At 42.4% G+C, this 27,567-nt stretch overlaps 1 protein-coding gene across 3 annotated transcripts in view; it reads right to left on the reverse strand.

Annotated features, from left to right (window-relative positions):
* Nucleotides 1-27,567, reverse strand: part of golga4 (golgin A4) — a 266,334-nt gene that overhangs the window by 228,824 nt on the left and 9,943 nt on the right. For all 3 annotated transcript variants that reach the window (XM_063054798.1, XM_063054789.1, XM_063054779.1), the window contains exon 2: nucleotides 6,937-7,035. In XM_063054798.1, the coding sequence (XP_062910868.1) occupies nucleotides 6,937-7,035 (99 nt within the window). The remainder of the gene's footprint in view (nucleotides 1-6,936; nucleotides 7,036-27,567) is intronic.

Consider the following 27,567-nt stretch of genomic DNA (forward strand, 5'->3'; position numbering starts at 1 on the left):
GTATAAACAGCAAAAAAGAAAAAGGAAAATATAAATATTAAATTCTTAACAGCCAAAACAAACCAAGAGCAGAGAGGCACAAATATGCTTCAAATAAAAAAGCAAATTAGAAAAAGTCATCAGCCCAAATATTATACCAAGTTATATCCAGACACCTTTAAACTTCATGACATACAGATCTAGCATGTTCAGGTCTTATTTTTGATTCACCATTAAACTGCAAACCCAGGGATTCTTTAGTAAAGTGGAAACTCATAAGACCATAAGACGTAGGAGCAGAATTATGCCACTTGACCCACGGAGTCTGTTCCACAATTTGATCATGGCTGATACATTCTCCCTCTTAACCCCATTCTCCTACCCTTTGATGCCCTTACTAATAAAGAACTTATCTTTGCCCATTCTCCCAATCTGTTCAAATCATTCTATAGACTACATTTCCTCAACACTACCGATATATATCATCCGTAAACATGACAACAAAGCAATCAATTTCATCATCCAGATTATTAACATATATTGTAACATTAAAAGTAGTGCACCCGACATTGACCCCTGTGGAACACCACTAGTCCAAAAAGGTTCCCTTTATTTCCACTCCTTGCCAATCAGCCAATGCTCTATCCATGCAAGTATTCTTCCTGTAATACCCTGGGCTATAATTACCCTGTAATACCTTGTTTAGCAGCCTCCTGCACACCACGAAAATCCAAGTAAACAACATCCTATGATTCTTCTTTGTCTATCCCGTTTGTTACGTCTACAAAGAATTCCAATCCTTAAGGAAGCCGAGCTGACTTAGACCCATTTTATCATGTGCCCCCAAATACCCTGAAATTACATCCTTAGCAATCAATGCCATCAACTTCCCAACCACTGAGGTCAGACTAACTGGCCTATAATTTCCTTTCTTCTGCCTCCCTCTCTTCTCAAAGAGTGGAGTGACATTTGCAAATTTCCATCACTCTGGAACCATGTCAGAACCTACTGATTCTTGAAAGACCATTACTAGTGGCTCTACAATCTCTTCAGCTATCTCTTTTAGAAACCTGAGATGTAGTTCATCAGGTTTCAGACCCTTCAGTTTCCCGAGCACCATCTCCCCAGTAATAGCAACTGCACTCACTTCTGCACCTTGACACCCTCGAACTTCCAGCATACTTCTATGGTGAAGATGAATGCTAAATACTCAGTTTGTTCACCACTTCCTTGTCCCCCTTCCTATCTCCCCAGTGTTATTTTTCAGCAGTCCAATATCTATTCTCCTCCCTTTACTCTTTATATATCTGAAAAAAACTTTTGGTATTATTTTTGATATTATTGCCTAGCTTACTTTTACAATTCATCTTCCCCTCCCATGTATTTTTAGTTACCTTCTGTCTGGTTTTTAAAAATTTCCCAATCCTCTAACTTGCAAATAATTTTTGCTCTATTATATGCCCACTCTTCTGGTTTTATGTTGGTTTTGACGTCCCTTGTCGCCCACGACTGTGTCTTCCTGCCTTTAGAATACTTCCTCTTCCTTGGGATGTATCTACCCTGCACCTTCTGAAATGCTCCCAGAAACTTCAACCACTGCTGCTCTGCCATCTTCCCCACTAGTGTCTTCTTCTAATCAGCCTTGGCCAGCTCCTCTCTCATACCTAAATCCCCTTACTCCACAACAATACTGATACATCTGACTTTAGCTTCTCCCTCTCAAATTGCAGGGTGAATTCCATCATGTTATGATCACCATTTTCCCAACGGTTCCATTGACTTAAGCTCCTGAACCATATCTGGTTTATTTCACAAAGTTGCTGTCTCCTCGTGGGCTCAAACACAACCTGCTCCAAAAAGCCATCTAAGAGGCATTCCACAAACTCTTTCTCTTGAGATCCAGCATCAACTTGATTTTCCCAATCTACCTGCATATTGAAATTTTCCATGACTAATATAACATTGCCTTTTTGGCATGTTTCTTCTATCTCCCGTTGTAATTTGTAGACCATATCCTGGCTACTGTTTGGAGGCCTGTAATTAACTCCCATAAGGGTCTTCTTATCCTTACAGATTCTTAACTCTACCCATAAGGATTCCTCATCATCCAATCCTATGTCACCTTTTTCTAAGATTTGATTTCTATTTTACCAGCTGAGCCACTCCTCCTCCTCATCTGCCTACCCGCAAGTCCTTCTAATAGATTGTATAGATTATGTATCATTGGTTACTAAGCTCCCAACTACAATTGTCTTTCAGCCACATCTCAATGATACCCACATCAAACCTGCCAGTCTCTAACACTACAAGATCATCTACTTCATCCACCTTATTTTGTATTGTGCATGCATTCAAATGTAACACCTTCAATCCTTTATTTGTCATCCTTTTCAATTGTGTCCCCCCTTACACTGCAACTCATCAAACTGACTGAATTTTACCCCATCATCTGCCTGTCCTTCCTGACAGTCTCACTTTCCACCACCTGTGCTTGCAAACCAAAATCCCAATCCTCAGCCCCAGCACTCCAGTCCCCAACCCCGTGCCCAATTCGAAGCACAAAGGGATTTGGGAGCCCTCATGCAGAATTTCCTAAAGGTTAGTTTGCAGATTGAGTCTATGGTGAGGAAGGCAAATGCAATGTCAGCAATAATTTCAAGAGGACTAGAATACAAGAGAGGCCTCACTTGGAGCACTGAGAGCAGTTTTGGGCCCTTTATTTTAAAAAGGATGTGCTGAAACTGGACAGGGTTCAAAGGAGGTTCACGAAAATGATTCCAGGATTAGCATTTGTTGGCTCTGGACCTGTAGTCACTGGAATTCAGAAGAATGAGGGATCACCTAACTGAATCTTATCAAATGGTGAAAGGACTTGATAGAGTGGATGTTTCCGATGGTGGGAATGTCTAAGACCAGAGGACACAGCCTCAGAATAGAGGGGCATCCTTTTAGAACAGAGATGAGGAGGAATGTCTTTAGCCAGAGAGCAGTGAATCTGTGGAATTCTTTGCCACAGGCAGCTGTGGAGGCCAAGTCTTTATGTATATTTAAGGCAGAGGTTGATAGATTCTTGATTGTTCAGAGCATGAAGGGATATGGGGAGAAGGCAGCAGATTGGGGCAGAAAGGAAAAATGGATCAGCCACAAAGAAGTGGCACAGCAGACTCGATGGGCTGATTAGCCTGATTCTGCTCCTGTAACTTATGGTCTTATGGTCTAAACATCCAATGACTCTCGTCTAGCCTGTCTGTTATTTCCTCAAAGTATTCCAACACTTGGGCAAGGAAACCATGCTGACTTCAGCCTGTTTTAGCGTGAGCCTCCAAAGGGCCCGAAACCACTTCCTGCCAGCCAAGAGTTTTTTTTTCCAATGTATACACTTTAGTTTCTTCCTGGAGTTTAATTATCTCAGCTGAAATGTAATTTGAAAGTATACATCATAATAAGCATCTGAAATACTTTATTAGCAGTCAGCTCCAAGTTAAGATAAAAACATCATAGATACTTCCAAAGCAGTCATCGTTAAATGTACAAGATCCTGACGGTTCCTAACGGGGTGATCAGAGCTTCATTTGGGAGCATCTGGAACTTGGGGTCATACCTCTCACTTTATACTTGCAATGACACAGGAGGCTGCCATCCAATCCACTACCTTCCGTTCTCACCCTCCATTTTCTACCGTCAAGCCAACTGCATATCCAATTAGCCATACCTCCCGAATCCCATGCGACCTAAAGAAACCTTAAAGGCCTTCCTGAATTCCAACTGAATCACACCTACCTTCCTGCCCTCATCCACTTTCTTGGTCACCTCATCAAAAAACTCAATGAAGTTCATAAGACATGGTCTCCCTTGCACAAAGCCACACTGACTACTGCTAATCAGCCATCCTTCTTGATATACGCACATCTTGTTCCTCAGAATCGTCTGACCCTTCCCTCCTACATAGCCGCCCTCCATTTTTCAATCATCCATGTGTCTATGTAAGAGTTTCTTAAATGCTCCGAATGTATCTGCATCTACCACCACCCCTGGCAGGGTGTTCCACCACTCTGGATAAAGAACTTAACTCTGACATCCCCCCCCCCCACCATACTTTCCTCCAACTACCTTAAATCTATGCCCTCTTTCACATTATTTTTTTATTTTTATCCATTTCTGCCCTTGGAAAAAGTCTGGCTACCTATGCCTCTCATCTTGATCACCTTTATCAAGTCACTTCTCGGTCTTCTTCACTCCAAAGAGAAAAGCCCTAGCTCACTCAACCTACCTTCATAAGACAGTCTCTCTACAGGGCTGGCTGGTGGTGCAATGACATCGGCGCCAGACCCAGGAGCAGAGGTTCCCAAGATCAAAACCAGTCGGGTCCGCTCCCGAGTACGCTTTCCAACCGTGCCGGGTTGAATGTCGAGATCACAACTCGACCTCGTCAAATAAAGGGGAAAATACTGCGAAAATGTCTGTGTGAGGAGTGGCTCGCCACTCAGTCTCTCTCTCTCGCTCCGTGCCTTGTAAAAAGCCATGAAAAAGACATCATCACAGACTCGCACACACGCACAGACTCACACGCACGCAGGCACACGCCAAAAAAAAGACATTTCCTCTACTTCGGGCAGAATCGTGGTAAATCTTCTCTGCACCCTCTCTAAAGCTTTCACATTGTTTTATAACGGGGCAACCAGAATTGAGCACACTATTCCAAGTGTGGTCTAACCACTGTTTTATCAAGCTACAACATTACTTCACAGCACTTGAACTCAATCCCCTTACTAATGAAGACCAATAAACCATTTGCCTTTTTAACAATCCTATCAAGTTGCATGGCAACTTTAAGGGATCTATAGTCATGGTCTAAAAGATCCCTTTGTTCCTCTACACTGCCAAGAATCCCACCATTAACCCTGTATCCTGCCTTCAGAGTGGACCTTCCAAAATGAATCACTTCTGACTTTTCCGAGTTGACCTCAATCTTCCACTTTTCAGCACAGTTCTGCATCTTGTCAAAGCCCCAATACACCTACAATAACCCTCCACACTATCCACAACTCTACTAACCTTTCTGTGAACACAAAACGTACAAACCCACTCTTCCAATTCTACATCCAAGTCATTTATAAAACTCACAAAAGAGCAGGGATCCCAGAAGAGATCCCTGCAGAACAGTACTGGTCAGTGACCTCCAGGCAGAATACTCTCCATCTATACCACCCTTTGCCTTCCATGGGCTATGTTTCTCTGGATCCCATGACTCTTGACTTTCTGAATGACCCTACCACAGGAGTGAGGGCTTCCGTTGGTCAAAACTGAGCATGAATATGCATCCTAGCTGTCTAGATATGCAAGCCTGGGTAGTACAATATGGAAAACAGGCTGTTTGCCCATGTAGCAAGTTCTCCCTCTCCACGCATCTGATGAACCCAAAGGAATGGCAGAGACCAATACAGCTTGTATCAGCCACATCGCAGGAATTGCCAGTCAGCATTGAACTCTATGCAGGACTCCCCTAGACTTCAGCTCCGGATTTGTCCCCCTCACGGTTTACTCCTGAAGCCTTCCCCATGAGTGGGTATAGCCACAAGGCAGTGAAGGTTTGAGATCAGGGTTTTTCCTTTACCTAGGTGAGCTGCCAACCCCCATCTCCCCTCCCACCATGGGAAACTTTACTAAAATGCATATAAACACCACTTCCACCTCGTGAGGCTTGACCTGCCCCTCATAAAGCCATATTGGGTATCCCTAACCTTAATCAGACCATGCTTCTCCAAATGCTTGTAAATCCTGCCTCTATGAATTCTCTCAAATAATTTACCCACCACTGAATTAAGACTCACTGGTCTACAATACCCAGCATTACCCTAACTCCCTTTCTTGAGCAAAGGAGTAACATTTTCCACCCTCTAATCATCAGGTACTATTCTTGAGGCCAGTGAGGACACAAACATTATCCCCAAAGGCACAGCAATCTCATCCTCGCTTGCTGTTGTAACCTGGGGTATATCCCATCTGGCCCCTCATAATAGCCATTTCCACCTGGGAAAAAGTCTCTGGCTATCTATGTTGCCCATCATCTTGTACACCTCTGCAAAACCACCACAGTACTGAAAAAAAGTCTTCATTTCAGACTTATCTATACTGTCAGGCTCCGTGCACTGATTTTTCAAGACCCAAATCAGTCCTACTCTTTATATGGTTCTTCTTCTGCCTTTAATATACTGGAAAAATCACCTATGGATTAACTCAATCTACCGCTTTCCTTTATTTCATTTTTATGCATCCCCTATATTTTTTATGGTCTTGATGGGTTTCCAACCTACCCCCCCCACCTTTGGCTCTCTATAGCTCCCATATGGTTCCTTTATATCATTGTACCATATGCCTGTAGATGACTCAAGTCCAAACAATGATCCAGGAAACAACTCCTCAGCCATGAAAAGGAGGCAGTTATGGAGGACCATATCAATGACCAAATGTAGCAGACATATACTTCCGTAGTTAGGGGAAAAAATGTCTCGTCTCTTGAATATGACATAAAATAGTATGGTCCTTTCAGAACCTCCAACACATTGGCTTTGTGTTTATTGCTTAATGTCATTCTTCAGTAAACAAGTGTAAAGGAGAACAAAATGATTGCTACTCAGGATCCAACAAAACAGACACACAGTATAAAGAACAAAAAATATACAAATCCAAAAACAATCTGTAAGAAACAATATACAAGTAACTGTTTGTGGTTGCTTAGTCTGATTGTACATACGTAAAGTGACAGCACTCAAGATCAGGACTGAACCCAGGATCCCTAAGCTATGAAGCAACAGTGCTATCATTCTGTGGAAGCACCATAGCAACAAATAAAAGCAGTCAAGCTGCATATTAAGTGGCTGCAAACAGTTCAATGTTAAAATTAAATATAAAACATCAACACTGATGCATATTTTATCTTAAGAAATTTGGTCTTACCTCCTTGTCACCTGGAGTGAAGGTGTCTTCATTAGACTGGCCTGACAAGGGTGAGTCATAGATCCTATTTCCTGCTGATGGAGTGGACCTTGGTGTTATCTAAGGGAAAACAGACTATTTTTAAGTTTTTTTTTATAAAAGTTAGTAAATAGTCTTGCACTCGCAACTTCAGGATTTTTATTTTACTAATCTCAGAAATTATATTTGCAAGCCTCTTAAAATAAAGAGGCTGCAAAATGAAAGGATTACTGACTGACCGATTATATATAGAAAAGTGTCGTTCCTATAAACAATCGTAAACTCGGTGAAATTTTAAAATGTTAAATCAACAAATGAATCCAGTTTCAAATACACCTTTGACATCTTGCCCATATATTCATAGTATAATGCCTATAAAAAGTATTCACTCCCTTTGGAAAATTTCATGTTTTATTGTTTTACAACACTGAATCACAGTGGATTTATTATGGATTTTTTGACACTGAATAACAGAAAAAGACTCTTTTGTGTCAAAGTGGAAACAGATCTCTGCAAGTGATCTAAATGAATTACAAACATAAAACACATGATAATTGATTGCCCAAGTATTTGCTCCCTTTAATATGACACACCAAATCATCACTGGTGCAGCCAATTGGTTTCAGAAGTCACCTAATTAGTTAAATGCAGATCACCTGCGTGCAGTCAAGGTGTTTCAATTATTGCAGTAAAAATACATATGTATCTGGAAGGTCCAACCACTGGTGAGTCTGGAGATGGATATAAGAAAATTTCTAAGTCACTGAATATCTGTTGGAGTAGTTAAGTCAATCATCAAGATATGGAAAGAATATGGCACAAAGCTATAAACCTGCCTCAAAACTGAGTGACCGTGCAAGAACAGGACTAGTGAGGGAGGCCACCAAGAGACCAAGGACAACTTCGAAGGAGTCACAAGCTTCAGTGGCTGAGATGTGAGAGAGTACACATAAAATAGAGACAGGAAAGTTGTATCCACTGGTAGGTAAGAACTAGAGGACATGGCCTCACGGTTCAGGGGTGTAGATCTAGAACGGAGATGAGAATGAACTGCTTTTCCCAGAGAGTGGTGAATCTGTGGAATTCTCTGCACAATGAAGCAGTGGAGGCTACCTCAGTAAATACATTTAAGACAAAGTTGGATAGATTTTTGCATAGTTGGGGAATTAAAGGTTATGGGGAAAAGGTAGGTAAGTGGAGATGAGTCCATGGCCAGATCAGCCATGATCTTATTGAATAGCAGAGTGGGCTCGATGGCTCAGATGGCCTACTCCAGCTCCTATTTCTTATGTTCTAAGAAATTGAAGAGAACACTTGAGAGAAATCAGGAAGGCAAAACGAGGACCCAAATTTGCTGTGCATAAAATATGGTCTGATCTTCATCTAAGTCTTCAATAACAGACAAACACAATCTGCCTAAAATAACACACAAACAATCGTACTTCTTGTCAACATTGAGTACACTATTTAAACTATCACAGTCTAGGTTCAAAAAAGAATGTGAACCTCTGGGGTAATGCCTTCTACAAAAACTATTTGGAGTCAGGTGTTCCAATCAATCAGATGAGATTGGAGGTATGGGTTGTAGAGGTGCCCTGTCCTATAAAAAGACACATGAAGTCAGGTTACTGACAGACCCTGCTCTTTTCAAGAAAGATCTGTTTATGTGCACCATGCCTCAATCCAAACAACTTTCAGAGGACCTTAGAAGAAGAATTGAAGAAATGCATGGAACTGGAAAAGGCTACAAAAGTATTTCTAAAGACCTGAGTGTTCATCAGTCCACAGTAGGAGAAATTGTCTATAAATGGAGGAAATCAGTACTGTTGCTAATCTCTCTAGGAGTGGCCGTTCTGCAAAGATCACACCAAGAGCACAACATGCAATGCTGAAGAAGATGAAAAAGAAACTGGGGTAACAGCAAAAGACCTGCAGTAGTCTCTAGAACATGCTAGTCTCCAATCATATATCCACTATAAGAAAAACACTGAACAAGAATAGTACGCATATAAGGACACCATGGAAGCGACAACTGCTCTCCAAAAATAAACATTGTTACACTTCTCAAGCTTGCAAAAGACCACCTGGATGTTCCACAACACTTCTAGGACAATTTTCTGTAGGTAGATGAGACTATATTTGGAGGAAAAAGGGCACAGCACACCAACACCAAATCCTCATCCCAACTGTGAAGCATGGTGAAAGGCCCTCACACTTCCTCCCTCACTACCATTCAGAGCCCCAGAATTCCTTCCAGGTGAGGCAACACTTCACCTGTGAGTTGGCTGGGGTGATATACTGCGTCCGGTGCTCCCGATGCTACCTTCCGTATATTGGCAAGATCCAACACAGACTGGGAGATCGTTTCGTTGAACACCTACGCTCTGTCCGCCAGAGAAAGCAGGATCTCCCGGTGGCCACACATTTTAATTCCACATCCTATTCCCATTCTGATATGTTTATCCACGGCCTCCTCTACTGTAAAGATGAAGCTACACTCAGGTTAAAGGAACAACACCTTATATTCCATCTGGGTAGTCTCCAACCTGATGGCATGAACACTGACTTCTCAAACTTCCGCTAATGCCCCACCTCCCCCTCGTACCCCATCCGTTATTTATTTATTTACACGCATTCTTTCTCTCACTCTCCTTTTTCTCCCTTTGTCCCACTGACTATACCCCTTGCCCATCCTCTGGGATTTCCCCCCTCCCCCTTTTCTTTCTCGCTAGGCCTCCTGTCCCATAATCCTCTCACATCCCTTTTGCCAATCAACTGTCCAGCTCCTGGCTCCATCTCTCCCCCTCCTGTCTTCTCCTATCATTTCGGATCTCCACCTCCCCCTTTCAAATCTCTTACTAGCTCTTCTTTCAGTTAGTCCTGACGAAGGGTCTCGGCCCAAAATGTCGACTGTACCTCTTCCAAGAGATGCTGCCTGGCCTGCTGTGTTCACCAGCAACTTTGATGTGTGTTGCGTGAAAGGAGCATCATGGTTTCGACGCAAACAACATGGTTTCAAGTTGCTTTGCTGCCTCAGGGCCTGGATAGCTTGCAATCATTGAAGGATCAATGAATTCAAAATTGTATCAAGACATTTTACAGCAGAATGTCAAGGTAGTGGTCTATCACCTGAAGCTTAATAGAAGCTACAAGACAATGATCCAAAGCTCAAGAGTAAGTCAACAACAGAATGGTTTAAGAAGAAAATGTGTTCTGGAACAGCCAAGTCAGAGTCCACACCTTAACCCAATTGAGACGCTGTAGCATGACCTGAAAAGAGCTATTCATGCAAGATATCCCAGAAATGTTGATGAACTGAAACAGTTCAGTATGGAGGAATCGTTTAAAATGCCTCCTCACTGTTGTGCAAGTCTGGTCAGCAGCTACAGGCAATGTTTGGTGGAGGTTATTGTTGCTAAAGGAGTTTCTATCAGTTATTAAATAGAAGGATTCACATAATTTTTCCAGCCTGGGCTGTCACTAATTAAATAATGTCTTCAATAAAGTCATGAAAATTACAATTGTTTGTGTTATAGTTTAGACAGATTGGTTTGTCTATTATTGTGACTTAGATGAAGATCAGACTACATTTTATGAGTAATTAATGCAGAACACCAAATAATTGAAAAAGGTTCACTAACTTTTTCTTGAAACTGTTGGTATTTGGATAGATAGGACCTGATTAAGGATAGTCAACATGACTGTGTTTGGTTGGAGTTTTTCCCAAGGAGGTTACCATAAATGTTGGAGGAAAGGTGCTGGATGCTACCTACGTAGACTTTGGCAAGACCTCTGACAAAGTCCCACGTGGAAGGCTGATGCAGGCCTTCATTTGCCATTCAAAAAGCAGCAAATTAAATTCAACATTGGCTTAGCAAGAAAAGACAGTGATATTAGATGGTTGTGTTCTGGCCTCTAGAGGTGCTGTTCATTTTGTATGAACATCACTGTATATCAATCTGGTTTTCACGGCATAGTTATGGAACATTGTGTATATTGCACTGGTTAACACCAATTGTGAAAATAATCAATGGTATTTGTATATTCAGGCACACAATAATCCTATATTGAATTTATTTCCTACTAGACAACAGGGTGACCCGTTCGGGCACCCTTTGAGAGAAGGGTAGTGCAGTCTGATGTGACAAGAATGAACATTAAATTTTCCTGAATGCTATTGGTATCACTTTGCTTTGGAAACTGAAGTAGAAGACCTCAATTTATTAGAGAAGAACAACACATAGCAAAGCAAGTATAGCTGCTCCTCATTTAACGAAGGACACTTTTGATGGCATCATTTCTGGTTAATCTGACACCCTTGTGCCTCTCGTTGTCATTCTGGAGCCGTGCAGTTCTTTCATCCGCCGTCTCTTCGTCTCTTCTGTTGTTTGTTGTTTGTCTCTGATCCTGGAGACATACATGCCTCTCGTCCTCTGTCTCTTCTTCTCTCATCTTTTTTTGTCCTGACTCTTTGATCCTGGAGTCGTGCAGCCCTGGCCTCATCTGATTCTTGTTCTCTCCCTCTCCTTGCCGCTTCCCGACGACGTTTGGCATCATCTCTTGACCATAATGTCCCCCTTCCCTTTCCATGCGGCATAATTAGGCTGACAATTTTTTTTTACCCTAATGCTGGACAGAAGATATGAAGCAGTAACACCAAAGGATGCTGATTATTCTTGATGTGGTTGGTGCTCTCCTAAATGGATGTGATATTTTCACCATTGTCCTTTGACTGCAGCAAAGGGTTTTATGGGTGTCTCGGAGTATGTCATTACAATAAGATTTAATTATCTCTTATTGATGGGTGGCAGTTAGATCTGTCCCAATCCTGCACATGCTGATGGTGATTAGCAGAACGTGACCCCTCAAAATAGAGCTGCCCTGCCCTTTTGCTCCAGTAGGCGTCGCTGCTGAGGCTGGCCGTGTGCATGCGTCAGGCTGTCGCATCCCGATTTCCAGGATGGCGGATCAGCTCTCGGGTTAAAAGGGAGCCTGTTGATTTTTGGTGAATGAGCAATGTTATACGAATATATAACCCTGAACTTTGCCTGCATTCTGTAAGTTAGCGCATTTTAATTTGATTTAGCCAAAAAAAAGTGCTGCTGTAATGCACCGTTTGCGCTAATTGGAGGTCACAAACAGACATACAGAGCATGAGAGTTTTAGTAATATATAGATTTTACATATTTTTCTGCAGTTTCACAAGTTCTCATTGAAAACCCTGAATAAAGCTTCCAGGTCAGTTGATTTTTGAGGTGGTGCTTAACGCCTACCTAGCTTTGTATATGCGAACTGCGAGGGCATTAGATTTTGACTGGTGGCTTGTGACTAATGGCGTGTTGCATGGATCTGTGTTTATCAAAGATCTAGATGACAATGTGGTAACCTGGATCAACAAATTTGCAGAGGACACCAAAATTGGGGGCATAGTGGGTGGAGAGGAACGTTATCAAAGCTTGCATCGGGATCTCAACCAACTGGAAAAATGGCCTGAAAAATGACAGATGGATTTAAATACAGACAAGTTTCCCCCTCTTGACGTCAATAATCAGCTCCTTGGTCTTGCTTAAACTGTGTGAGAGTTGTTATTGTGGCACCACTCAACCAGATTTTTAATCTCTCTCCTATATGCTGTCATCACCTTGATTCAGCCAATTCCAGTGGTATCGTCTGCAAAATTAAATACAGCACTGGAGCTGTGCTTAGTGAGGGCAAGGTGCTCCTTGTGGATATCGTGCAGGAGATGCTGTTGCCAATCCAAACTGACTGGGGTCTATAAGTGAGAAAATAGAGGATCCAACTGCACAAGCTGGTACTGAGGCCAAGGTCTTGAAACTTACTGAGTAGCTTTGAGGGGATGATAGTGTTGGATTCCAAACTGTAGTCGATAAAGATGTGGAGGCATTAGTAATGACCTTTCAAGAATCACTACAATCTGGAATGATTTAAGATCGAAGAAGGGAGGCAAAAGGCAGAAAATTTTAGGCCAGTTAGCCTGACTTCAGCGTTTGGGAAGATGCTAGAGCTCACTGTTAAGGATGAGGTTTCCAGGTACTTGGCGGCACATAATAGGCCAAAGTCAGCATGGTTTCCTTGGGGGAAATATTGCCTGACTAATCTGTTGAAATAATTTTGTGGCAGTAAAAAGCAGGATAGACAAAGGAGAGTCAGTGGGTGTTGCTCACTTGGATTTTCAGGCGGCCTTTGACAAGGTGCTGCACACAAGGCTGCTAAATAAGAGCCCATAGTATTACAGGAAAGATACTAGCATAGACAGAAGATAGCTGACTGGCAAGAAGCAAAGAATGAGAATGGGGGGCGCATTCCTTTTCTGATGGGCTGCTCGTGACGACTGGTGCTCTGCAGGGATCGGTGTTGGGACAGCTACTTTTCACATTATATGTCAATGATTTGGATGATGGACTTGATAGCTTTGTGGCCGAGTTTGCGACGACAGAAAGATAGGTGGAGGGGTGAATAGTGTTGAGGAAGGAGGGAATCTGCAGAATGACTCAGACATATTAGGAGAATGGGAAAAGTAGCAGCAGATGGAATACAATTTAAAGAATTATATGGTCATACACTTTGATAGGAGGAATAAAGGTGTAGAATATTTTCTAAAGGGGGACAAAATTCAGAAATCAGAGGTACAATGAGCTTGGAAGTCCTCATGCAGAATTCCTTAAAGGCTCACATACAGGTTGAGTCGGTGGTAAAGAAGGCAAATACAATGTTAGCATTCATTTTGAGGGGACTAGAACATAAAAGCAAGGATATAATGCTGAAGCTTTACAAGGCATTTGTCAGACCACATTTGTTTTGCAGCAGCAATTAAATTAGTAGTGCAAAAAGCCAACAACAAAAAATGAGGTAGTGTTCATGGGTTCATTTATTATCCATTCAGAAATCTGCTGACAGAGGGGAAAAGTTATCCCTAAAATGCTGAGTACCTCCGCCCTAATGGTAGCAATAAGAAGAGGTCACCTCCTGTATGAATGGGGTCTTTACTGATGGATGTCGTCTTTGTGAGTGTTACATACCTCAAGGGTATCTTGTGACTGTCTTATGACCATGATGTAATTGAGTATCTGATGAGCATGATGTACTGGTCTTGTGGAGGTCACATGATGTAATTTTCCCGCCGATGTGAGGTCACGTGATGACATGTTCTCACCAAGTATATAAGGGGAGACCCCCTGGTGTGACGCAGTTAACTTTTCCAGTTGAGTTTTAAGTTTAGTTCGTTATTTCATTCGTCAGATACTCCATTATGCTGCGTATTCATCTTATGATGCAGTTTCATTTTAAAGTGGAATTCTACTTTCTATTGTAAGTAATATTGGAGAGTGAAGACCTTACTAAAGTACAGGAACTCGCAGAGTCGGGTAAAGCTGATATCGTTCAGCGGTTTCGGAGAGAATCTACCTTTACTGAATCTTCGTTCAAGAAATAGTAACCTGCATGAGATATCCTCTGCTAAAGCAGGAAGGATTGCACAGTGTCTATTCTCCAGAGGAAAAGGTCAGTTCCTTTAAACCGTATTATTTCTGTCGTCGTGAATCCTGCAGACAAGGCAGGTTCTGGCTGGGATCAGCAGTAACGTCATGACTTCGAGGAATTCTTTACTTTAGGAAAGTCTCTCCTAACTGACTGTATAAATCCCTTGGACTTTCGAATTTACCATTCTAAGAACTGTAACAACAGGAATTCTGCAGATGCTGAAAATTCAAGCAACACACATCAAAGTTGCTGGTGAACGCAGCAGGCCAGGCAGCATCTCTAGGAAGAGGTACAGTCGACGTTTCAGGCCGAAACCCTTCGTCAGGACGAACTGAAAGAAGAGCTAGTAAGAGATTTGAAAGTGGGAGGGGGAGGGGAGATCCAAAATGATAGGAGAAGACAGGAGGGGGAGGGATGGAGCCAAGAGCTGGACAGGTGATTGGCAAAGGGAATCTGAGAAGATCATGGGACAGGAGGCCCAGGGAGAAAGACAAGGGGGGGGGGAACCCAGAGGATGGGCAAGGGGTATAGTCAGAGGGACAGAGGGAGAAAAAGGAGAGTGAGAGAAAGAATGTGTGTATAAAAATAAATAACAGATGGGGTACAAGGGGGAGGTGGGGCATTAGCGGAAGTTAGACAAGTCAATGTTCATGCCATCAGGTTGGTGGCTACCCAGATGGAATATAAGTGTTTTTCCTCCAACCTGAGTGTGGCTTCATCTTTACAGTAGAGGAGGCCGTGGATAGACATGTCAGAATGGGAATGGGATGTGGAATTAAAATGTGTGGCCACTGGGAGATCCTGCTTTCTCTGGCAGACAGAGCGTAGGTGTTCAGCAAAGCAGTCTCCCAGTCTGCGTCGGGTCTTCCACCCCCACCGATGACCCCTTCTCCTGTCTTCAACCTTCCTCTTCTTCATGGACACCCCGCTCTGGTCTTCTGCCTGCTCTGGATCTCTTTATCGCTAACTGCCGACGGGACATCAACCGTCACGACTTCACCACATCTTGTTCCCATTCCAACCTCACTCCTTTCGAACGATCTGCTCTCCACTCCCTCCGCACTAATCCTAACCTTACTATTAAACCGGCCGATAAGGGGGGTGCTGTTGTAGTCTGGCGTACTGACCTCTACCTTGCTGAGGCACAGCGACAACTCGTGGATACCTCCCCTTATTTACCCCTCGATCGTGACCCCACTAAGGAGCACCAGGCCATTGTCTCCCACACCATCACCGACTATATCCGCTCAGGAGATCTCCCATCCATTGCTACCTTATAGTTCCCACACCTCGCACTTCCCATTTCTACCTCCTGCCCAAGATCCACAAACCTGCCTGTCCTGGCAGACCTATTGTCTCAGCTTGCTCCTGCCCCATCGAACTCGTTTCTGCATACCTCGACACGGTTTTATTCCCCCCTTGTTCAATCCCTCCCTACCTATGTTCATGACACTTCTCACACTCTTAAACTTTTCGATGATTTTAAGTTCCCTGGCCCCCAACGCTTTATTTTCACCATGGATGTCCAGTCCCTATATACTTCCATCCCTCACCAGGAAGGACTCAAAGCTCTCCGCTTCTTTTTGGATTCCAGACCTAATCAGTTCCCCTCTACCACCACTCTGCTCTGTCTAGCGGAGTTAGTCCTTATTCTTTCCGGCGCAGACGTAGGCCCGTGACGTAGCGCGCCAAGGTTTAAAAACGGATCGCCATATACAGCGGCCATCATCAGAGTGGGCTGAGTCAGAGTGGGACGGCTTTGGCTCAAACAGGCTTCGGCAAGAACAGGCAAAGGCCAGGGTAGGTTCCGGTAAGTTTTTTTGTTCAAACTGTTTAGAGTAGAGAGAATGCCAGGCAGGATGTTGGAATGCTCCTCCTGCAGGATGTGGTAAGTCAGGGTGCCCTCCGGTGTCCCTGACAACAACACCTGCAAGAAGTGCATCCAGCTGCAGCTCCTAACAAATAGCGTTAGGGAACTGGAGCAGAAGCTGGATGACCTGCGGATTATTCGGGAGAATGAGGAGATTATAGATAGTAGCTACAGGGAGGTAGTTACGCCAAAGGAGCAGAGGACAGGAAATTGGGTCACTGTCAGGTGAGGGAAGAGGAAAGGGCAGGCAGAGCAGGGTTCCCCTGTGGCCATTCCCCTCAACAAGTATACCGCATTGGATACTGTTGTGGGGAATGACTTACCTGGGACAAGCTGCAGTAGCTGGATCTTTGGCACCGAGTCTGGCTCTGCAGTGCAGAAGGGAGGGGGGGAAAAGAGGAGAGCGGTAGTGATAGGGGACTCGATAGTTAGAGGAGCAGATAGGAGGTTCTGTGGTCGTGACAGAGAATCCAGGATGGTTTGTTGCCTCCCGGGTGCCAGGGTCAAGGATGTCTCTGATCGATTGCATGACATTCTGAAGTGGCAGGGTGATCAGCCAGATGTCGTGGTGCATATCGGTACCAATGACATAGCAAGGAAGAGTGAGGAGGTCCTGGAGAGTGAGTATAGAAAGCTTTGTAGGAAGTTGAAAAGCAGGACCTCGAGGGTGGTAATCTCAGGATTGCTACTTGTGCTACATGCCAGTGAGGGGAGGAATAGGATGCTCTGGAGGATGAACAAGTGGCTGAGGAACTGGTGTAGGGGGCAGGGTTTCAGATTTCAGGATAATTGGGACCTCTTCTGGGGCAGGTGGGACCTGTGCAAGAGAGACGGGTTACACTTGAACTACAGGGGGACCAATATCCTTTCAGGGAGGTTTGTTAGTGCTATGGGGGAGGCCTTAAACTAGATTTGCAGGGGGATGGGAACCAGAGTGCCAGAGCTGACAGTGTGGCTGGGGTGAAAATAAATAATGTTAAAAGTTCAAGCAAATCCGCTAACAGAAAGGTTGTGAGTGGTGGTAAAAATCTTCTGAGGTGTATATACTTCAATGCTAGGAATATTGAGGGGAAGGTGGATGAGTTGAGGGCGTGGATTGACACGTGGAATTATGACGTTATAGCAATTAGTGAAACTTGGCTACAGGAGGGGCAGAACTGGCAGCTTAATATTCCAGGGTTCCGATGTTTCAGATGTGATCGAGGCAGAGGAATGAAAGGTGGGGGAGTAGCATTGCTTGTTAGGGAAAATATGACAGCAGTGCTCAGGCAGGACAGATTAGAGGGCTTGTCTACTGAGTCCTTATGGGTGGAGCTGAGAAACAGGAAAGGTATGGCCACATTAGTGGGATTGTATTACAGACCATCCAATAGTCAACAAGAATTGGAAGGGCAAATCTGCAGAGAGATAGCAGGCAACTGCAGGAAACATAAAGTTGTGGTGATAGGGGACTTTAATTTTCCATATATTGATTGGGACTCCCATACTGTTAGGGGTCTAGATGGTTTAGAGTTTGTAAAATGTGTTCAGGAAAGTTTTCTAAATCAATATATAGAGGAACCAACTAGAAGGGATGCAATATTGGATCTCCTGTTAGAAAATGAGTAAGGACAAGTGACAGAAGTCTGTGTAGGGGAGCACTTTAGTTCCAGTGATCATAACACCATTAGTTTCAACTTGATCATGGACAAGGATAGATCTGGTCCAAGGGTTGAGGTTCTTAACTGGAAGAAGGCCAAATTTGAAGAAATGAGAAAGGATCTAAAAAGCATGGATTGGAATAGGTTGTTCTCTGGCAAGGATGTGATCGGTAGGTGGGAAGCCTTCAAAGGAGAAATTTTGAGAGTGCAGAATTTGTATGTTCCTGTCAGGATTAAAGGCAAAGTGAATAGGAATAAGGAACCTTGGTTCTCAAGGGATATTGCAACTCTGATGATGAAGAAGAGGGAGTTGTATGACATGTACAGGAAGCAGGGAGTAAATAAGGTGCTTGAGGAGTATAAGAAGTGTAAGAAAATACTTAAGAAAGAAATTAGGAGGGCTAAAAGACTACATGAGGTTGCCTTGGCAGTCAAAGTGAAGGATAATCCAAAGAGCTTTTACAGGTATATTAAGAGCAAAAGGATTGTAAGGGATAAAATTGGTCCTCTTGAAGATCAGAGTGGTCGGCTATGTGCGGAACCAAAGGAAATGGGGGAGATCTTAAATAGGTTTTTTGCGTCTGTATTTCCTAAGGAAACTGGCATGAAGTCGATGGAATAAAGGGAAACAAGTAGTGAGATCATGGAAACTGAAAAGATCGAAAAGGAGGAGGTCCTTGCTGTCTTGAGGAAAATTAAAGTGGATAAATCCCCGGGACCTGACAGGGTGTTCCCTCGGACCTTGTAGGAGACTAGTGTTGAAATTGCAGGGGCCCTGGCAGAAATATTTAAAATGTCGCTGTCTACAGGTGAGGTGCCAGAGGATTGGAGAGTGGCTCATGTTGTTCCGTTGTTTAAAAAAGGATCGAAAAGTAATCCGGGAAATTATAGGCCAGTAAGTTTAACGTCGGTAGTAGGCAAGTTATTGGAGGGAGTACTAAGAGACAGAATCTACAAGCATTTGGATAGACAGGGACTTATTAGGGAGAGTCAACATGGCTTTGTGCGTGGTAGGTCATGTTTGACCAATCTATAGGAGTTTTTCGAGGAGGTTACCAGGAAAGTGGATGAAGGGAAGGCAGTGGATATTGTCTACACGGACTTCAGTAAGGCCTTTGACAAGGTCCCGCATGGGAGGTTAGTTAGGAAAATTCAGTCACTAGGTATACATGGAGAGGTGGTAAATTGGATTAGACATCGGCTCAATGGAAGAAGCCAAAGTGTGGTAGTAGAGAATTGCTTCTCCGAGTGGAGGCCTGTGACTAGTGGTGTGCCACAGGGATCAGTGCTGGGTCCATTGTTATATGTCATCTATATCAATGATCTGGATGATAATGTGGTAAATTGGATCAGCAAATTTGCTGATGATACAAAGATTGGAGGTGTAGTAGACAGTGAGGAAGGTTTTCAGAGCCTGCAGAGGGACTTGGACCAGCTGGAAAAATGGGCTGAAAAATGGCAGATGGAGTTTAATACAGACAAGTGTGAGGTATTGCACGTTGGAAGGACAAACCAAGGTAGAACATACAGGGTTAATGGTAAGGCACTGAGGAGTGCAGTGGAACAGAGGGAGCTGGGAATACAGATACAAAATTCCCTAAAAGTAGATAGGGTCGTGAAGAGAGCTTTTGGTACATTGGCCTTTATTAATCAAAGTATTGAGTATAAGAGCTGGAATGTTATGATGAGGTTGAATAAGGCATTTGGTGAGGCCGAATCTGGAGTATTGTGTTCAGTTATGGTCACCAAATTACAGGAAGGATATAAATAAGGTTGAAAGAGTGCTGAGAAGGTTTACAAGGATGTTGCCAAGACTTGAGAATCTCAGTTACAGAGAAAGGTTGAATAGGTTAGGACTTATATTCCCTGGAGCATAGAAGAATGAGGGGAGATTTGATAGAGGTATATAAAATTATGATGGGTATAGATAGAGTGAATGCAAGCAGGCTTTTTCCACTGAGGCAAGGGGAGAAAAAAACTAGAGGACATGGGTTAAGGGTGAGGCGGGAAAAGTTTAAAGGGAACATTAGCGGGGGCTTCTTCACACAGAGAGTGGTGGGAGTATGGAATGAGCTGCCAGATGAGGTGGTAAATGCGGGTTCTTTTTTAACATTTAAGAATAAATTGGACAGATACATGGATGGGAGGCGTATGGAGGGATATGGTCCGTGTGCAGGTCAGTGGGACTAGGCAGAAAATGGTTTGGCACAAGCAAGAAGGGCCAAAAGGCCTGTTTCTGTGCTGTAGTTTCTATGGTTCTATGGTTCTTAATAATTTCTCCTTTGGCTCCTCCCACTTCCTCCAAACTAAAGGTGTAGCTATGGGCACCCGTATGGCTCCTAGCTATGCCTGCCTTTTTGTTGGCTTTGTGGAACAATCTATGTTCCGTACCTATTCTGGTATCTGTTCCCCACTTTTCCTTCGCTACTGCATTGGTGCTGCTTCCTGCACGCATGCTGAGCTCGTTGACTTTCTTAACTTTGCCTCCAATTTCCACCCTGCCCTCAAGTTTACCTGGTCCATTTCCAACACCTCCCTCCCCTTTCTAGATCTTTCTGTCTCTATCTCTGGAGACAGCTTATCCACTGATGTCTACTATAAGCCTACTGACTCTCACAGCTATCTGGACTATTCCTCTTCTCACCCTGTCTCTTGCAAAAATGCCATCCTCTTCTCGCAATTATTCCGTCTCTGCCGCATATGCTCTCAGGATGAGGCTTTTCATTCCAGGACGAGGGAGATGTCCTCCTTTTTTAAAGAAAGGGGCTTCCCTTCCTCCACCATCAACTCTGCTCTCAAACGCATTTCCCCCCCCCTTCACGCACATCTGCTCTCACTCCATCCTCCTGCCACCCCACTAGGAATAGGGTTCCCCTGGTCCTCACCTACCACCCCACCAGCCTCCGGGTCCAACGTATTATTCTCCATAACTTCCGCCACCTCCAATGGGATCCCACCACTAAGCACATCTTTCCCTCCCCCCGCCTCTGCTTTCCGCAGGGATCACTCCCTATGTGACTACCTTGTCCATTCATCCCCCCCATCCCTCCCCACTGATCTCCCTCCTGGCACTTATCCTTGTAAGCGGAACAAGTGCTACACATGCCCTTACACTTCCTCCCTTACCACCATTCAGGGCCTCAGACAGTCCTTCCAGGTGAGGCGACACTTCACCTGTGAGTCGGCTGGGGTGATATACTGCGTCCAGTGCTCCCGATGTGGCCTTCTATATATTGGCGAGACCCGACACAGACTAGGAGACCGCTTTGCTGAACACCTACGCTCTGTCTGTCAGAGAAAGCAGGATCTCCCAGTGGCCATACATTTTAATTCCACATCTCATTCCCATTCTGACATGTCTATCCACGACCTCCTCTACTGTAAAGATGAAGCCACACTCAGGTTGGAGGAACAACACCTTATATTCCGTCTGGGTAGCCTCCAACCTGATGGTATGAATATTGACTTCCCCAACTTCCACTAATGCCCCACCTCCCCCTCGTACCCCATCCTTTATCTTTATACACACATTCTTTCTCTCACTCTCCTTTTTCTCCCTCTGTCCCTCTCACTATACCCCTTGCTCATCCTCTGGGTTCCCCCCCCCCGCCTTGTCTTTCTCCCTGGGTCTCCTGTCCCATGATCCTCTCATATCCCCTTTGCCAATCACCCGTCCAGCTCTTGGCTCCATCCCGCCCCCTCCTGTCTTCTCCTATCATTTTGGATCTCCCCCTCCCCCTCCCACTTTCAAACATCTTACTAACTCTTCCTTCAGTTAGTCCTGACGAAGGGTCTTGGCCTGAAACGTCAACTGTACCTCTTCCTAGAGATGCTGCCTGGCCTGCTGCGTTCACCAGCAACTTTGATGTGTGTTGATTCTAAGAACTGTGTTCGAATTTACCACTTTAAGAACTGTTTTCACATTTACCCTTTTAAGAACTGTTCCAGAGTTGCCGAATAGCAGTTAACTTCCAGTTAAATTAGTCGTTTGAATATTTTTCAATATTGTTTGGCAGAGTTTAATAAATGTTTGTTTGTTTTTATAAAACCTGACTCAATTCGATATTCATTGTTGCCGGTCACGTGACATAACTTAGGGGCTCATAAGGATTGTTCCAATTTTGAGCCTAAGTGCTTGTTTAATTATCAATCTGATTTGGAAAAGGGAAATACGCAATTCTTTTGTTTGATTGGTCTGTGGGTAGTATTCAGCAGCAATGAATATCGACAGACCCGGAGTTTTTGGCGAAGGCTAGAAAGGGTGTTATATCCGAGATTGCCAGAAGGTTGGACCTTAAAAGAATTACGAAGGTTACAACAAAGCCAGTAATTCAGAGAAAAATCGCAGCACACTATTAAAGAGTTGGGTGTTTTTGATGAAGACATGTTAGATATGTTTCCATTGAGTAATCCAGAGATGCAGTTACATATTGAACAAATACAGTTAAAGCAATTAGAGGCTGATTTGGAAAGAAGTCAGTTAGAAGCTGAAAATAAACAGAAGGAATTCGAGTCTAAAGCCCATAGGAAAAGGGAATTTGAAGAAAGAGAAGCAAAGAAACAGAGGAAATTTGATCTAGAGATGGAGAAATTAAATTCCGAGAATCAGTCCTCTGGTTCTAGGGAACAGTTTGTTGCTTGTCGAGAGGTTATTTTGTCTCCTCCATTTAATGAAATAGAAGTGGACAAATATTTCCAACATTTTGAAACTATTGCTCTGAGTTTAGGGTGGCCGAAAGATAGATAGCCAGTGATGTTACAGAGTGTAATGAGAGGCAAGGCCTTATACAGCTTTAATTGCAGAGCAAGCACTTGATTATGATATTATGAAGCAGCATAGATTGAAAGCGTATGAACTGGTTCCAGAAGCTTATAGAGAAAGATTCAGAAATTTGAAGAAATCTGTGGAAAAAACCTACGTGGAATTTGCCTACGAGAAATCTGTGTTTTGAGAGATGGGTTTCCTCTAAAAATGTGAATGGGGAGTATAATAAATTAAAAGAGTTGATTTTACTGGAGGAATTTAAAAGGAGCAATCCTGTTGAAGTGAGGACATACTTAAATGAAAGGGACACTGCTACATTGCAGGAGTCTGCTAAATTAGCTGATGAGTATGCTTTAATTCATAAGAATAAATTTTCTCCAAGTAGAACTTTTAAAAGAAAAAATAGCACAGAGAGTCAAGGTAAACCAGAAATTAAATCTGTAGTTAGTGCGAAAGGTGAGGATGAAGGGAGACATGTGAAGGAAAGACATTTTAGTCCTATTTGTAATTATAGTAAGAAACCTGGACATGTAATAGCTAACTGTTTTCGATTGAAAAAGAAAGAGGAGGAGGCAGTCCCAGATGCTTGTGTACAGCATATTGAAACATCTGTAAATCCACAGAGTTCGATAAATACCAATGAAGTTTTGTCAGAGTCTGACCAAGTTAAGAGGGGATATGAACATTTTATAACCGAGGGATTTGGATCCTTGAAAGAGGGATCCACTCCAGTGCCAATAAGAATCCTTAGAGATACTGGAGCTTCTCAATTACCAATGTTAGACAGTGTTCTAAAGTTTAGTGGTGAATCTGATATTGGTGAGGTAAACTATACAAGAGGAGTTGGGAGTGCCTTTATGCCGGTATATTTGCATAGAGTAAATTTAAGGTTAGGGTTAGTTACAGGGCCTGTTAAAGTAGGACTACAACCCAGTTTACCCGTGAATGATGTTTCTCTATTGTTAGGGAATGACTTAGCAGACGGACAAGTTTTTCCTGAAGTGCATTTGACAATAAAGCCTATTTCTGAGGAACCACAGAAGGATTCTAACACAGATTCTTCCTGTGTTGTAACCCGAGCTATGGCTAAAAAGATTGATGTGCAGGATGGGTCTGTTACCCATGACTGTTCAACTCAGGATGCGAATGTTGAGGATGGGTCAGAAACTTTCTTACCTTCATTATTTAATCAAGATTATTGTAGTAAATCCGACCACGAAGATTTGTCTTTATCTCAGAAGGAGATGATAGCAGAGCAGAGTAGAGACCCTGAGATTATCAAATTAAAGGAACAAGCTCTTCCAAATAGTGAAATTGAGAAGGTGCCAGTAAGATATTATTTTGAAAAGGGAGTATTAATGAGGAAGTGGAGATCACCTACAATTCTTGCAAGTGATGAATGGGAAGTTAATCACCAGGTAGTAGTTCCTGAGGTTTATCGAAATGAGATTTTAACTATGGCTCATAGTATGCCTTTGGGTGGCCATCAAGGTGTAAAAAAAAACTATGAACAAGGTTTTTAAACATTTTTACTGGCCAAGTTTAAGAAAAGATGTGGCGACATTTTGCAGAACGTGTCATATTTGTCAAATTGTGGGTAAACCTATTCAAGTTACTCCAGTGGCCCCACTGCAACCGATTCCAGCATGTGGTGAGCCATTTTCCAAAATTATTATAGACTGTGTAGGCCCATTGCCAAAAATTAAAACTGGACATCAATATTTGCTGACCATTATGTGTACAGCGTCTAGGTTTCCAGAGGCAATACCTCTTAGGAATATAACAGCCAAAACTGCGACAAAGGCTCTTATAAATTTCTTTACTTATTTTGAGTTGCCTAAGGAAATACATTCTGATCAAGGTAGTAATTTTATGTCTGGGTTGTTCCAGCAGATAGTTTATAAACTGGGAGCAAAACAGATTACCTCATCTGCATATCATCCAGAATCACAAGGAGCCTTGGAGAGATTCCATTCTACCCTCAAAACTATGATTAGGACGTATTGTGTGGAAAATGAAAAGGACTGGGATGAAGGCTTACTTTTACTACTTTTTTGCAGTACGGGAGGCAGTGCAAGAATCATTAGGTTTGAACTTGTGAACTTGTCCTTTTGAACTTGTGTTTGGGCATAGAGTTCGAGGACCTTTGGCCTTGTTGAAAGAACAGTGGATTAATAAAGAGTACATACTAATTTGCTGGATTATGTTTTAAAATTCAAGGAAAGATTACATAAAGTTTGTAGCTTAGCCAAGGAAATTTTAAAATCAGCTCAGGAGAAAATGAAAACTTGGTATGATAAGGAAGCTAGAATGAGGTCATTTAAGCCTGGAGATAAAGTGTTGGTTCGTTTCCCGGTGCAAACAAACCCATTACAAGCAAAATTTCATGGTCCTTATGAGATTAAATTTAAATTAAATGATGTGGATTACGTGATAAAAACCCCAGATCGAAGAAAGTCAACACAGCTATGTCATATAACTATGATAAAACCGTATTATGAGAGACAGGCTGCTACTATGACTGTTGTGGTCAATAATAATGAGTTTGATCCCACTGGGAACTTAATGGATAATTCACCTGAAGCTCATTTTAAACCCAACATTATTTCTGCCAGATTACCAAACTCAACAATTCTGGAAAATATTGATGAGAAATTAGCTCATTTACAGCCAGAGCAGAGACAGCAGATGAAACAGTTAATTTTTAAATATAGGGATAGGGCTATATTTCCAGACGTTCCTAGAAGAACCACCGTAGCTTCGCATGATGTAGATGTTGGAGATGCAAAACCCAGAAAACCAATAAAACAACATCCATATCGGATGAACAGGGAAAAATGTGAACTTGCTGAACAAGAAATTAAGTATATGTTCAAGACCTTCTAATTCGAATTGGAGTTCACCATGTGTTATGGTGCCTAAGCCAGACAATAGTATTCTGTTTTGTACAGATTACAGGAAGGTGAATGCTGTGACAAAAATTGATGAATATCCAATCCCTAGGGTAGATGATTGTGTGGATAAAGTTGAACGAGCAAAGATTGATTTGTTAAAAGGTTATTGGTGTGTTCCATTGACGGATAGAGGTAGAGAGATTTCTGCATTTGTGACCCCATCTGGTTTATATGAATATAATGTTCTTCCATTTGGAATGAAGAATGTACCAGGTACTTTCCAGTGGATGATTAATAGTGTGGTTCATGGGTTAAAAGATACGGATGCCTATATTGATGATTTAGTTACAGGAAATAATACTTGGAAAGCACATATTACTGCCGTGGAGAAACTATTTGAAAGACTTTCAAAAGCTAACTTAACTATTAACTTAGGTAAAAGTGAATTTGGTCATGCCACGGTGACCTACCTTGGTTATGTTGTGGGTCAAGAAAAATTAGCTCTGGTGCAGGCAATTTTAGAAGTACCCACTCCAACTGGTAAGAAAACTGTCAGAAGATTCTTGGATATGGTAGGAAATTACCGAAAATTTGTAAGAATTTTGTGAATATTGCTCTTCCATTAACTAACCTCTTGAAGAAAAATGAGAAGTTTGTTTGGACAGAGCCTTCCTCAAGAGGCCTTTGATAAATTGAAAACTATACTATGTAGTCAACCTGTGTTCAAATCCCCTGACTTTGAAAAACCATTTTCATTAGCTGTAGATGCTAGTGCTGAAGCTGCAGGAACAGTGTTACTTCAAAGGGATGAGGGCGATAAAGTTGATCGTCCAGTAGCTTACTTTTCTAAGAAATTTAATTTGCATCAAAGAAATTATTCAACGATAGAAAAGGAATTATCTCTTGTTTTGGCTTTACAACATTCTGAAGTGTATGTTTGTACTACTCAGAAACCACTCATAGTTTACATTGATCATAATCTGTTAGTGTTTTTGAGTAAGATGAAAAACAAAAATAGAAGATTACTTAATTGGAGTTTGATGTTACAGGAGTATAATATTTTGATAACTCATATTAAAGGTAAAGATAAAGTGATCGCTGATTGTCTATCTAGATGTTAAAGGTACAATGTAAATTTTTTTATCGAGTGGTATTTTAACATTTGTAACACTCCTGTATATTAGTTTGCAGGATGCTGTATGATAATACTGCGCATATTGTGCAAGTTGTAAATTTTATACATTTGTTTTTTTTTTGTAAATATTTAATTGTTAAAATTTTGCTCCTAAAAAGACCAAAATTTTTTTTTGGGAGGGAGGTGTTACATACCTCATGGGTATCTTGTAACTGTCTTATGACCATGATGTAATTGAGTATCTGATGAGCATGATGTACTGGTCTTGTGGAGGTCACATGATGTAATTTTCCTGCCGGTGAGGTCACATGATGACATGTTCTCACCAGGTATATAAGGGGAGACCCCTGGTGTGACGCAGTTAGCTTTTCCAGTTGAGTTTTAAGTTTAGTTTGTTATTTCATTCGTCAGATACTCCGTTATGCTGTGTATTCGTCTTATGACGCAGTTTCGTTTTAAAGTGGAATTCTACTTTCTATTGTGAGTAATATTGGAGAGTGAAGACCTTACTAAAGTACAGGAATTCAAAGAGCGAGTAAAGCTGATATTGTTCGGCAGTTTTGGAGAGGATCTACCTTTATTGAATCTTCATTCAAGAAATAGTGACCTGCATGAGATATCCTCTGCTAAAAGCAGGAAGGATTGCGCAGTGTCTATTCTCCAGAGGGAAAAGGTCAGTACCTTTAAACCGTATTTTTTCCGTCGTTGTGAATCCTGCGGACAAGGCAAGTTCTGGCTGGGATCAGCAGTAACATCATGTCTTCGAGGAATTCTTTACTTTAGGAAACACTCTCCTAATTGACTATATA

The sequence above is a fragment of the Mobula hypostoma genome, chromosome 1, assembly GCF_963921235.1.
Source record: "Mobula hypostoma chromosome 1, sMobHyp1.1, whole genome shotgun sequence".
Lineage (NCBI taxonomy): Eukaryota > Metazoa > Chordata > Chondrichthyes > Myliobatiformes > Myliobatidae > Mobula > Mobula hypostoma.